Source organism: Prionailurus viverrinus, chromosome E3 (genome assembly GCF_022837055.1).
Source record: "Prionailurus viverrinus isolate Anna chromosome E3, UM_Priviv_1.0, whole genome shotgun sequence".
Classification (NCBI taxonomy): Eukaryota; Metazoa; Chordata; class Mammalia; order Carnivora; family Felidae; genus Prionailurus; species Prionailurus viverrinus.
Window position 1 is genome coordinate 26738279 of NC_062576.1, and position 14451 is coordinate 26752729.

The window sequence follows — 14451 nt, forward strand, 5'->3', positions numbered from 1 at the left end:
AACCCAGCTTGTCATTTTGAGGAGTGAGAGGTTAGAGAGGTTAGAGAGGTTAGAGAGGGCCTCGTGACAAAACTTACGGTTATGGGCTTCAGTGGGTGATAGTCCCCAAACTCCAGTGGCACAGCCTCCAGCCGGCAGGACGCAAACTCTGCCTTGTAGTTCCTCCCCCGGGAGTGCCTGGCGGACAAATCCCAGACCGCCACCATCAGTTGAAGGGGATACAGAACACATTCAAATCATCTGCTCAGACCTTCTCAGGGCTACAGCGGCTCACGGCGCAACAGTATTTCTACCGAGCCCAAGAAACGCTGCAGAGAATTTTAACACTCAGTTTGTAGGTGCACAATGCCACCCAGGGATCCGGGACCCATGAGGCCAGACGCCAGAACCAAGGGCACTGGATGAAGTGAGGTCAACTCTCCCCCACACACTGTTCTCCCCCCGACAGCCAGCGCCCAAGGAGGAGCTGAAGAGAGGGGCGTGCAGGGGGAGGGAGAAAGCCGGCCCTGCTCTCCCCACCAAGTTCACGAACGCTGTGGAGCCAGAGAAATTAGCTGAGCAGGAAGTAGACAAAGAGCACCCAATTTCACGGGTCTTGTGAAGGGATCACGAGATAGACAAGGGGACAAAGTATCCACACTGAGGCACGAGAGGAAAACACATAGGAAGAAGAGCAGTGTGAAAGGCCTCGGGGCGGAAGGGAAGGTCTCAGAACAGGCAGAGAAAAACAGGAAGAGGAATGGGCAGCAGCAGTATTTGAAGGGATGGCAGCTAAGATTCTTCCAAACTAGGGGCGCCTGGGGGGCTTAGTCGGTTGAGCTTCTGACACCTGGTTTTGGCTCAGGTCATGATCTCTCAGTTTGTGGGTTCGAGCACCACGTCAGGCTCTGAGCTAACAGTGTGGAGCCTGCTTGGGATTCTCTCTCTCTACCCACCCCCCTCCCGACACTCCCTTGCTTGTACACACGCCTTCTAAGTAAATAAACTTTAAAAAAAAAAAAAAAAAGAGGGGCGCCTGGGTGGCGCAGTCGGTTAAGCGTCCGACTTCAGCCAGGTCACAATCTCGTGGTCTGTGAGTTCGAGCCCTGCGTCAGGCTCTGGGCTGATGGCTCAGAGCCTGGAGCCTGTTTCCGATTCTGTGTCTCCCTCTCTCTCTGCCCCTCCCCCGTTCATGCTCTGTCTCTCTCTGGCACAAAAATAAATAAACGTTGAAAAAAAAATTTTTTTTTTTTAAAAAAATAAAAAAAAATTTTTTAAACCAAAATAGAATTTTTCCAAACTAAAGACCTCAAGCTATAGATTCAAGAAACACGCATGCCCCAAGCAGGACCCACACAAAAAAGAAACAAAAACCATACTTAGGGCCTTCATAATAAAATGGCTAAAAAATAGAGGGTTTTTTAGAACGAATAAAGACACCTTATTTTCAAAGGGTGACGATTATATTACTGTCTCAGCAGAGAGGAGAGCCAGCAGACAAAGGGATCGTACCGGTGAAGTACCAAAGAAATTAACTGCCAGACAAAAACCCTGCACCTAGTGAAACGGTCCTTCAGTCATGAAGGAAAGAGTTTCCTGTTAAAGAAAAACCAACAACAGCATGTACAGAACTACACTTTAAAAAAAAGCTACACGGATTGGAAGAATAAATATTGTCAAAATGTCAATACTACCCAAAGCTATCTACACATTCAATGCAATCCCAATCAAAATTGCACCAGCATTCTTCTCGAAACTAGAACAAGCAATCCTAAAATTCATATGGAACCACAAAAGGCCCCGAATAGCCAAAGTAATTTTGAAGAAGAAGACCAAAGCAGGAGGCATCACAATCCCAGACTTTAGCCTCTACTACAAAGCTGTAATCATCAAAACAGCATGGTTTTGGCACAAAAACAGACACATAGACCAATGGAATAGAATAGAAACCCCAGAACTAGACCCACAAACGTATGGCCAACTCATCTTTGACAAAGCAGGAAAGAATATCCAATGGAAAAAAGACAGTCTCTTTAACAAATGGTGCTGGGAGAACTGGACAGCAACATGCAGAAGGTTGAAACTAGACCACTTTCTCACACTATTCACAAAAATAAACTCAAAATGGATAAAGGACCTGAATGTGAGACAGGAAACCATCAAAGCCCTAGAGGAGAAAGCAGGAAAAGACCTCTCTGACCTCAGCCGTAGCAATTTCTTATTGACACATCCCCAAAGGCAAGAGAATTAAAAGCAAAAATGAACTACTGGGACCTTATGAAGATAAAAAGCTTCTGCACAGCAAAGGAAACAACCAACAAAACTAAAAGGCAACCAACGGAATGGGAAAAGATATCTGCAAATGACATATCAGACAAAGGGCTAGTATCCAAACCTATAAAGAGCTCACCAAACTCCACACCCGAAAAACAAATAACCCAGTGAAAAAATGGGCAGAAAACATAGACACTTCTCTAAAGAAGACATCCAGATGGCCAACAGGCACATGAAAAGATGCTCAACGTTGCTCCTCATCAGGGAAATACAAATCAAAACCACACTCAGATATCACCTCACCCCAGTCAGAGTGGCAAAATGAACAAATCAGGAGACTATAGATGCTGGAGAGGATGTGGAGAAATGGGAACCCTCTTGCACTGTTGGTGGGAATGCAAACTGGTGCAGCCGCTCTGGAAAACAGTGTGGAGGTTCCTCAAAAAATTAAAAATAGACCTACCCTATGACCCAGCAATAGCACTGCTAGGAATTTACCCAAGGGATACAGGAGTACAGATGCATAGGGGCACTTGTACCCCAATGTTTATAGCAGCACTCTCAACAATAGCCAAATTATGGAAAGAGCCTAAACGTCCATCAACTGATGAATGGATAAAAAAATTGTGGTTCATATACACAATGGAATATTACGTGGCAATGAGAAAGAATGAAATATGGCCCTTTGTAGCAATATGGATGGAACTGGAGAGTGTGATGCTAAGTGAAATAAGCCATACAGAGAAAGACAGATACCATATGGTTTCACTCTTATGTGGATCCTGAGAAACTTAACAGAAACCCATGGGGGAGGGGAAGGAAAAAAAGAGGTTAGAGTGGGAGAGAGCCAAAGCATAAGAGACTCAAAAACTGAGAACAAACTGAGGGTTGATGGGGGGTGGGAGGGAGAGGAGGGTGGGTGATGGGTATCGAGGAGGGCACCTTTGGGGACGAGCACTGGGTGTAGCATGGAAACCAATTTGACAATAAACTTCATATATTGAAAAAATTAAAAAATAAATAGAAGCACATTTAATTGTAGTGTGATTTAATTGTAGTGTAGTAAAAAAAAAAATAAATAAAAATAAAAAAATAAAAAATAAAAAAAGCTACACAGAGAAACAAAATGATCCCAGCTGAAAACAAAAAACTATATACATAGTATATATGTGCATACACACTGTGTATACACATATGTACATATGTATAGGCTATGCATACATATCGAAGAGTAAAAAAAAAAGGTAAAGGTGTGGATAAAAAGAGATTAGTGACCACAAAAAACAGTAACTTATAGTATTTAAAATATGTGTAGGGGGCACCTGGGTGGCTCAGGGGGTTAAGTGTCTGCATCTAACTCTTGACTTCTGCTCAGGTCATGATCCCTGGGTTGTGGGATTGAGCCCCAAGTCAAGCCCCATGCTGAGCCTGCTTCAGATTCTCTCTCTCTCTCCCTCTGCCCCTCTCCCCTGCTCTCTAAAATAAAAAAAATAAATAAAACAGAGGTAGAATTAAAACTCAGGTCAATCAGCACAGAAGAGGCACTATGGTATGAATGTTTGTCCCCACCCCCCCAACCCCCCAAATTCACTGACTGAAATCCTAACCTCGCCTTTGGAAGGTGATGAGGTCTCAAGGGAGGAGCCTCATGATAACCGGGACCCCAGAGAGCCCCGGCCCCGTGAAGACACGCAGTGCAGGCACTGGGTGAAAAGCAGGAGGCGCCTCGCCTCACCGGGCTGGCCAGACGTCCAGCCTCCAGGAGAAACAAACATTTTTTGTTGTAAGTTGCCACATCTGTGTTTTTTTTCTTTTTCTTTTCTTTTTTTTTTTTTTTTTTTACAGCAGCAGCTCGAACGGACTAAGCCTCGGACTGAGAAGTGGGGCTGCTGCCTTAACAAATACCTAAAAACGAGGAAGTGAGTCTGGAACCGTAACGGGCACAGGCTGGAAGAGTTTTCCAAGACCGGCGAGAAAAGCCACCGCCCCGAGTGGACGTTCAGGGGCGATGACGGTGAGGGCTCGGAGACCGCACAGGAGAGCTGCAGAGAAAGCCTCAGCCCTCCTGGAGAAGACCAGCGAGGCCGCAGACGGAAACGGGGACTGTGCTACTGGACACGGAGAGGCGATCCCGGTCAGGACCCGGCGTCCCGGACTGTGCTCATGCCCTGGTGTCCTGTGGACGGCAGAACTTGTATGCGACGGAACAGGGTATTTGCAGGAGGACGTTTCTGGGCACAGTGTTGCAGGGAGCAGCTTGGCTGTTTTCCGATTACTTACAGTAAAAACCGACCAGAGAGAAATGACTGAAAGCTGGCTTGGCTCATCAAAAGGGAAACAATTTAAAAACATGGAGAATTGGGGCGCCTGGGTGGCTCAGTCAGTTGAGTGTCCAACTTCGGCCCAGGTCATGATCTCGGGGTTCGTGGGTTCGAGTCCCACATCAGGCTCTGTGCTGACAGCTTGGAGCCTGGAGCCTGCTTCCCATTCTGTGTCTCCCTCCCTCTCTCTGCCTCTCCCCCACTCACATGTGCGCGCTCTCTCTCTCTCAAAAATAAATATTAAAAAAAGCCTTAAAAACCCCGTGGAGAATTAGGTCTCAAAGAGCGTAAAGCTGGTTCCCTTTGTTCATCGGCCTAAGCGTCCCCTGAATTCACCCTCTGCCCCACTCACAGCTGTGTGCCTTCACTAGTACTTAAGGAACCCCAAATCCAACTACACCCTGCAGTCAGCCTTATGGGTGAGCCCACCCACCCAGAAACCTACTCAGTATGAGAGAACAGAGATCCCAGGTCATTTGACTTCTATCCCTTTCTAAATAAATGTGGCTTTGTGAGCACGAAAGGAGGAAGGCCAGTCAACAATACAAATTCATCTCTACCTTTTATGTTTTATTTATTTTTTTAAAGAACTACTGCTTTAACCTCTTTTGGTGGGGGAGGGGGCAGAGAATCTCGAGCAGGCTTGACATTCAGCATGGAACCCAAAATGGGGCTCGATCCCACAACCCTGGGATCATGACCTGAGCTGAAATCAAGAGTTGAATGCTCAACCAAATGAGCCACCCAGGCACCCCACTACTTTTTATTTTTTGGAAAGGAAAATCCCTATCACGATAAATTGCCTGGTCTCTCTGGGTCACATTTACCAAGCATACCCAGTCCTCCCCTTCCAAAAATATGAAATATTCTTCCTGACTCCCTTTAATTTTTTTTAAGGTTTATTGTTTTTTTTGAGAGACAGAGAGCAACTGAGCATGAGCAGGGGAGGAGGAGAGAGGGAGAGAGAGAATCCCAAACAGGCTTCACCCTGTCAGTGCAGAGCCTGATGCAGGGCTTGAACTCACAATCTGTGAGATCATGACCTGAGCTGAAATAAAGAGTTGGACGCTTAACCAACTCAGTTCCCCCCAAGTACCTCCCGACTCCCTTTAATATGCTGCCAGCCAATCCCTGATTTATAAAATAAAGACCCCCCCCCCCAAGAATAAGGAAACTGGAATAACAGTCATCAGTGGCCATAACGGAGTTTAAAAATCAAATTATGCTTTTTCTCTCTTCAGATCATTCTTAACTTTATCAATAGAACTTTGAAAGGTTAATTTAGTGGAATGAGTCGAAATGTAACCGGACCTGAAATTCAGTTGCAAATGTTTTTCATCCCTGTAATAATCATTAACAAATCAATCCACAGCTGAGCAAGACTGTATCCCAAGAACAGGGTGACTGGATACACAGAACCAAATAATAGTTCTCGTTTACAATGGACTTGCTGTACAGCAGGACCCAGGCCAAGCCCTTTCCCTGCACTTCCTCATTTAACCAACTGCCTAATGCTAAGATGCTATCATTACGCCCATTTTTCAAAGAAGCTGAGGCTTACAGTTGAGGGGACAGCAGCACGTGACAGGGACACAAAAACCAAGGCAGCCTGACTCTCATGCAGGAAGGAGCCCTGGAGACCATCCATGGATCATCTTAAGAACCTTAAGCAATTGTCTACCTTTGTCTTTTCTTTTAAAGAACCAAGCTTTGAAATAATTTATTTGTTTATTTGGATGAGGGAGGAGGGGCAGAGAGAGACAATCCCAAGCAAGCTCCACGTTCAGTGCTGAGCCCAACACGGGGTTCGATCCCATAACCACAAGATCATGGCCTGAGCATAAGCCAAGGGTCAGACACCTACCCTACTGAGCCACCCAGGCACCCCGAAATAGTTTTTTGTTTTTTGTTTGTTTGTTTACAAGTTTGAAGGGAAGGAATTCCTTGGGGAAAAAAATAAATACTGTTTCTGGAGAAATGTAAAAAAAAAAAAAAAAAAAAAGGAAACATTTACCCCTTTCGAAATTCCACATCAAACAGCTATATTTTGATCTTTCTATCGCTTCTTCCATTATTCCCTCAAATTCCCGGTCAGGCTCAGCCGTTTACCCAATGTTTTTAAGCTTGGTTGTCAATGCCTGGGTCTTTGCTAATGCCAACAGCGCCCCCCAGCGGGCATTTTCTAGAAATCCCTACCTTGCTTTTTTTTCCCCCCAGAACACAGCAGCCGGTAAAAATCCCCCATCATCCCAGCTTCCAAAGGCTCGTGTGCATCCTTGGCAGCTGCCACAGAAAAAAAGGCCAACATTTCCCACCTCCACTCCTGGCCTGGCCGCTGGCTACTCAAAGTGCGGCTCACAGATCACTGTGCAAGGGCATCACCAGGGGAGTGTGGAAATACCACAGATCAGGGTCTGCACATTAGCAAATTCCCTCGGGTGATTTATACCCACGTTAAAGGTTGACAACTCCCTATTTTTAAGTTGTTTACATCTGGTAACATGGATGCATAGAAATTGCGTTACCAGTTATCAAGTTAATCTCCTTATACTGGAAATACCGAAATCCACCAAATGCTTTTTGTTGGCTATTTTCATTCTCAAGTGATTTTTTTTTTAATTTTTTTACATTTTTTTTTTACATTTATTTATTTTTGAGAGACAGAGAGAGACAACATGAGCAGGGGAGGAGCAGAGAGAGAGGGAGACACAGAATCCCAAGCAGGCTCCAGGCTCTGAGCTGTCAGCACAGAGCCCGATGCGGGGCTCGAAATCACGAACTGCGAGATCATGACCTGAGCTGAAGTCGGATGCTTACCGACTGAGCCGTTCAGGTGCCCCAAAGGCTGGTAGTTTTAAGGGCGCCATTGTCACAGGGATTAGACAGAAAAGGTGATCTGAGGGGGGACTGCTGGACATCACTTGTTAGCCCAGGACACAATCTATCAGAGATATCAAAATGTGTGGGTGCAAAGAGGCATTCTGGGGAGACCCACAACCACGCAGTGGGGTTTGGGGAGCCCTGCAACCCAGACCCCGCAGCCCAGGGCATGGGTGGGAGGTCCCGCTGCTGGTAACGGTTAGGATCACAGCCTCTGGACTCCACACCTCACTGCTCCTCGAAGGCTGTACCACTTTAAGGAAACTAACTGCTTCACCTGTCTGCCTCCATGACCTCATCTGAAAAATGGGTTTTGAGGATTAAATGGGATGCTGCACATTCAATACTTAACACCGTGCCTGGCGTGCGCACACACACATCTCTGTAAATGTCAAATTTAGCGACAGAAACACATTTCTCCTCTGTAGACCTTCTCTGTTTCCTCATTCATCCCACAGACTACTACTGCCCCTCCTTTCTGCCAAACCCCATGCCAGGCACGACCAGGGTTAAAACGCAGTTCTTTTAATTTGAACAACAACAAGTCTTGGGAGACTTTAGGGTGAACACGGGCTGCCACAGGAATGTCCAGAGCACAGTCAGCTTAGGAACTCTGGAAACCCTACAAGTTAAAAGGCGTATGGCACCTCTGTTTGTGATTTAAAGTAAAACTGTCACAGGTAAAAATGTTCTGGGAAGCAGAGATTAAAAGACTATCTCCCTGGATTTTCTAATCAGAAAATTGCAGACAAGTTAATTGAAGCCAGATGTTTTTCATTGTTCTTGGTGTTTAAACCTTAATGATTCCCTAAAAGGTGCTTCGAATCACTAGATCCAAGGAAACTCAGTGGCATTCAATCCAGATTTAGTGTATCAAGACTTTGGAAAGGGGCGCCTGGCTGGCTCAGTGGGTTAAGTGTCTGACTTCAGCTCAGGTCATAATCTCACGGTTCGTGGGTTCAGCCCTGCGTCACGCTCTGTGCTGACAGTTCAGAGCCCGGAGCCTGCTTCGGATTCTATGTCTCCCTCTCGCTCTGCCCTCCCCCACTCTGGCCCTCCCCTGCTCACAAGCGCGCTCGCTCTCTCTCAAAAATAAACCAACATTAAAAAAAAGCCTAACTGCTTCACCTGTCTGCCTTCATGACCTCATCTGAAAAATGGGTTCTGAGGATTAAAAAATGGATTTTGAGGAAAAATGGGTTTTGAGGATTCCTTCCTTTGGAAGGAAGCTGCTTAACTGTCAGTATTTCAAGAGTCTAGAGCTGTATATTCTTTCATTTGCTCACTTACTCATTCACGGGAAACCACATTTGGAAACAAAGATCAGAAAGTGATTTCCCTACCACCTCACACCTGTCAGAATGGCTAAAATGAACAACTCAGGAGACAATGGACGTAGGCGAGGATGCAGAGAAAGGGGAACACTTTTGCACAGTTGGTGGGAATGCAAACTGGTGCAACCACTCTGGAAAACAGTGTGGAGGTTCTTCAAAAAATTAAAAATAGAGGGGCACCTGGGTGGCTCAGTCAGTTAAGTGTCCGACTTCGGATCTGGTCGTATCTTGCGGTTTGTGAGTTCGAGTCCTGCATCGGGCTCTGTGCTGACAGCTGGGAGACAGAAGCCTGCTTTGGATTCTGTGTCTCCCCCTCTCTCTGTCCCTCCCATGCGCATGGTCTATCTCCGTCTCTCAATAACAAATAAACGTTAAAAGAAAAATTTTTTAAATTAAAAATAGAGCTACCCTACGACCCAGCAATTGCACTGCTATTTATCCAAAGGATACAAAAATGCTGATTCGAAGGGGCACATGCACCCCAATGTTTATAGCAGTTCTATCAACAAGAGCCAAATCATGGAAAGTGCCCACACGTCCATCGACTGATGAATGGATAAAGAAGATGTGGGGTGTGTGTGGACTATTACCCAAAGATCAAAAAGAATGCAATCTTGCCATTTGCAACAACATGGATGGAACTAGAATGTATTATGCCAATCAAAATAAGTCAGAGAAAGACAAATATCATATGATTTCACTCATATGTGGAATTTAAGAAACAAAACAGGGGAAGATGAACACAGGGGAAGGAAAGCAAAAGTAAGATAAAAACAGAGAGGGAGGCAAACCAGAAAAGACTCAAACTCAGAACAAACTGAGGGTTATTGGAGGGGTGTTGGGGGGGGTGGTGAGCTAACTGGCTGATGGGCATTAGGAGGGCACTTGCTGTGATCACTAAATTCTACTCCTGAAACTATTACTACGCTGTATGTTAATTAGCTTCGATTTAAATTAAAAAAAAAAAAAAAAAAAAGCCCTCCTCTCCCTTTCTGAGATGCAGGGTAGAGTTCCCATCTATTTCCCAAATAAACCCACTAGAACCATCACAGCTTGTTGACTTCTTCCCGCACACACAGCACGGCTGGACCCTCAACACGAGCCACTCCCAGCTACTCCAACCACAAGAGCCCTGCCTGGCCGGTCAGCCAGGGCACACGCTGTCCCCGCCTGTTCCGAGCTCCTATTCACTCTCCGAAACCCAATGTAAGGGTCTGCCTTTCTCAAGCCTTCCCCAAGCCCCAGGTGAAATTACATCTCATGACCCTTCTACTCGGTGTGTCTGCTCCACTAAACTAACTCCTTAAGGCCAAGGGGTACGTCCGCAGACTGTGCATCCCCAGTGCCCAGCGGGAAGCCCTGCACACAGTGGGACGAAGGGCAGCCATTTCACAGAGAAGCAATCGAGTGTCGTCCAGGTGAGCCGAGTAACACTGGAAACAGCTAGGTGTCCCCTATCATCCAGACCGAGCTGAGTCCACCACTCTTTGCACGCAGCGCCCCCAGAACCTGGGACACAGGAAGCCGGGGAACTTGAGTTTTCTTTAAGGAGTGAATGGAGAGGGGAGCGTGAAAGGTGCAAGGAACGGGTAGCCGGGAGGGAACCACCCGTGGGGCCTCAGGGACCTCTTGTGGACCAGGGTAACGGCCGGGGATTCTGCGGTCAAAACAACCGGGTACGGAATGGGAGGCTCCACCAGCGCCTCACCAAGAGAGCAATTCCCGTTGACTCACACAAGCTCACACTCGCAGAGACAGCAGCTATAGTCCCTCTCCCAAACCAACCACCACTTCTTCCTTACCAGGGAAAGACGGCCATCTTCCCAGTCACATGAGCAGTTGCACCAGGACCGCCAGCCCGTTTTTCCCTCCCCGACCCCGCCCCGCCCCGCCCCGCCCCGCCCTGCTCCGCTCTGGCCGCCATGATTGAAAGGGGCAGATACTCAGCAGCTGAGCCTTGGGAGCGCCATGATTGTGAGGGGCTGACGGACCCGCTGAGCAGTTCGTCGGCGCCATAATCATGAGGGGCAACGCACGTCTGCTAGCCTCTCGTCGGCGCCATGATCGTGCGTAGCAAACGCACTTCCGTTGTGCTGTGACGCCATGATTGTGAAGGGTAGATGCCCTCACTCAAAAACGGTTTTATGGGGACGGGAACCAGCATCGAAGAGCCAACGCTGTGGGCACCGTGATCCTAAGGGGCAGGCAAACTTGCGCTGAGTGGTCCGCGACGCCATGATTGTGAAGGTCAGGCATACGTCTCCCCACCCCCATCCCGTCCACCACTTCCGGAGGGTACGTACACTTCTAGAGTGCCTCCCCAGATGCCATGATTGTGAAGGGCAGGTAAACTTCCGGGGCACTATCCTAGAGGCCGTAATTGTGCCACCATGATTGTGAGGACAAACGTCCTCCCTCAGTGCCCAGATAACGCCGTCAGCCAGCACTTAGTTGTGGGGGCGGGCGCCAGTGTCGAAAAACCGATGCTTATGCCGTTTGCCAGCACCGTTGTCGCAATGGGCAGACACACTGCCGCTGCACTGCGACGCCATGATTATGAGGGGCGAACATACTTTCGGAGCGCTGTCCGCGGCGCCATGATTACGAGGGGTGGGCGTGCTTTCGCTGAGGGCCTCTATGGCGCCATGATTGTGATGGGCACGCGCCCTTCCTGGTGGGCTACTGTGGTGCCATGATAGTAAGGGGCGAACGCATTTCCCCTGCGTCGTGCGCGATGCCATGATTGTGAGGGGCAAGGCGCCTGTGTCGTCCGCCAGTTGCCATGATTGTAAAGGGCGGACATAGCTCCCCCCCACCCCCCCCCGGGAGGCGTGTCCGCAACACTAATGTACAGCGTGTTTGAGAAGGGGCAGCAGGCTGCCTAACCCACCTTCGCCTTCTGGGTGCTAACAAGAATCCGGAGACAGGCGGAGCGAAGACGCTAACCGTGGCTGGGTGTGGGGAAAGGGTCTGTGGGGTTCGTGCGGTTTTACAGCTAATTCGCTATTTGGCTGGGGTAAACCATGCCGACGCTTTCCCCTCCCCGCGTCTCTAAGGGTTGCCCTGGATCCGAATAGACCGCCTTCATCTGGAGCAAAATCACATGAGGAAGTTGGGGCTAGCTTCTCACCCAGCTTGACAAAGCTGTACGTTTCTGTAAAGGTGGACACCGGCTTCAACCCCAGAACTTATGTTGTCGTGTTTTCTCGGGTTACTATGTATACACACACACACACACACACACATACATACATACATATATACATACGTACGTATATATGTACACACATACGTACTCGGGTTACTATATATATAATATATATATAATTTCCTAGCAACTACCACATACTGAACGCCTGCTGTGCCAGGCGCCCTGCGGGCATCTCACGTGCCCCTCACCGCAAACCTGAGGTCACTACCACGGCCACCTGTTCGGGAGCCACTGCAGGTGCACTGCTTGAAGCCAGGAAGTGCCCTTAGCGGGAGCGACTGCGGGTTAACCGACCTGATGGGAGGACGTGCTCAATCTCGAGGCGGCATCTCATCCCCCTTTTCTTTGCAAGAGCCTGGTCTGACAACACATAAACCACTTTCCCAGGAAACAACGGAATAATATACTCCCGGCGCTCTGACGGCACATGGAGTTTCGCACCCCGGGTCCTGGTGTCTTCACCTGGGAAATTAGTCTAGCACTCATTCTAGAACTAGTTCAAGACTCAGGTGTGGGGAGATTCTGAAATGCCTGGCACGCGGTCAGCACGCCCCTGGCTGGAGCTGAGCTTGCAGGCAGGCAAAGGAGCCCGTTGCGCCTTCAGAGCTTTTCTCTCCGGGGTAACCTGCCGTCGCCTGCGCGTGCGGACCGGCGCGGGCTCGCGTTAACACGCCCGCTGGGTGCCGGGGCCGGGGGCGGCCCGGCTGGTGCAGCGCCCACGGCGCCAGGTGCACCGCTGCACCGCGCGCTTCCGGAGCGGGCTGTTAGCACCCACGGGGGCCAAGAAGCAAACCACCTCAAGAAATTGAAGAATTGGGAGTCACAGGGAAACTGGGCCAATAAAGGAAGACAAGTGAAAAGGTAGTATTTTATTGTCCAGGATAATTTTGGTTAGACACGATTTTTGCCCTCAGAGCTGATGGAGAATGGGACTCCACTACCCCATAGTCCAGTTGGTTCGCTGTATTCAGCAATGCCCCAGGTTTGTTTCTAGGTTGGGTTTAAATGTTTACGTAAATTCCAGTTAACATACAGCGTGATATTAGTTTCAGGGGTACAGTGCAGTGATTCTCCCTTATTTTTAATGATTTTTATGACATTTACCTACGCCCGCTCCGGTTCCTCAGAGATAAAGCAATCCACCTCCCATTTGCTTGCGTGTAACTGTTACTTTTCATTGGGGTGATTGTTCATGGGCCGGTGGCCCCTGACAAAAAAGATCTTCCTCTCCCAAACGGGTCCTTGTTTTCAGCTCAGAATGAATAAGAAGGATTCCCAGTCATACCCTCACGTCCACCTCTCCCCGCGCACGAAACGAACCAGAGTTCAAGGGTGGCCACAGGGAAAGGGAGGGGCTCTTTCCACCCCGCCTTGCGGACTGGGCGGTGCAGCCTCTCCTCTATGGGAGTAAAAACGAGGAGCACGCGCTGCGCTCAGCGGGGACCAGGGCGCAGGAACAAGAGCCGGATCTCGAAGCTGTGCACCTGAGCGGCTTTGATGGGAGCGGCAAGCTGAGCACCCCTCCCCTTTGGCCCCGCGCAGGCGGCCGGCTCCTAAAAAGCCAAGCCCCTTAGCGCCCCGGTGACCTTTTCACCGCCTGCAAAGTACGGTTTGTGCAAAACTCGGATGCTGGACGAAGCACTGGTATAGGTTACACCCTAAATGGTGGGATATACCTTTCGTGGGGCTTTTAATGATTAAAAAAAAGATCATGTTACGGATTGTTTTGGCCAGATACTTTTCAGCATCCATCAACGGTCCTTCCATTGGTAAATAAAGAAGATCAAACTACATTTCTTTTAAGATGAAAAGTTTATTTTGCCTTCTGCCTAGAAGCAAAACTAGTGAAAATTAAAGTATAAAAATAAATACAATTTACATTAATGAGCATTCCACTCAAAGTAAAAGTAACAAAAATAATGTATATAAATTAAAAATCCATCAAAAGCACAAAACGATGTCTGGCACTTTTATGAGGAAAAGCTGTGAACATTAAAATATGTGTAAAACACACAGGCTTTTATCTTTAAAAAAAACAACACTCAAGTTTGTCAACCTTAATCTAAAGCTAGTTTTAACTTTCTCCAAAACAAACTATTTTTTTTTTAGCTAATTTGCATTAGTGCACACAAAATTTGGAAGTATCTGTCTTTCTGGAAAGACCCACAATAATATGAGTAAGCTGTATCCTGAGTTTTCAGAATGATAAAGCACAATTTATCATATTAAGATATTTTGCTATACTTTATAAAGAATATATCAGTAACTCAGACATTTTTGACCGCCTTCTGATTTCCTGGCTCACTCACTCAACAAATGATACATCTCAATAAAGAAAATCAAGTTTACACCCTGGGTAGATTATTACGGTCTACAGCTGGATGTAATAGCTAACTTTTAAATAGGGCCGAAAACTGGAGAAAACAATCTTTATCTCCACCTTCTTCAAAGG

The 14451-nt window shown here is 47.7% G+C and overlaps 1 protein-coding gene across 3 annotated transcripts in view; it reads right to left on the reverse strand.

Annotated features, from left to right (window-relative positions):
- Positions 1-11296, reverse strand: part of VPS35L (VPS35 endosomal protein sorting factor like) — a 117873-nt gene extending 106577 nt beyond the window's left edge. For 2 of the 3 annotated variants that reach the window (XM_047838328.1, XM_047838327.1), the window contains exons 1-2: positions 10591-10650; positions 78-177 (exon numbers count right to left, since the gene is read on the reverse strand). In XM_047838328.1, coding sequence (XP_047694284.1) covers positions 78-177; positions 10591-10607 — 117 coding nt within the window. In that variant the 5' untranslated portion in view covers positions 10608-10650. Of the gene's footprint in view, positions 1-77; positions 178-10590; positions 10651-11091 lie in introns of those variants that run through there. The other variant, XM_047838329.1, reaches the window with a different exon arrangement.
- Between the last annotated feature and the right edge of the window lie 3155 nt (positions 11297-14451).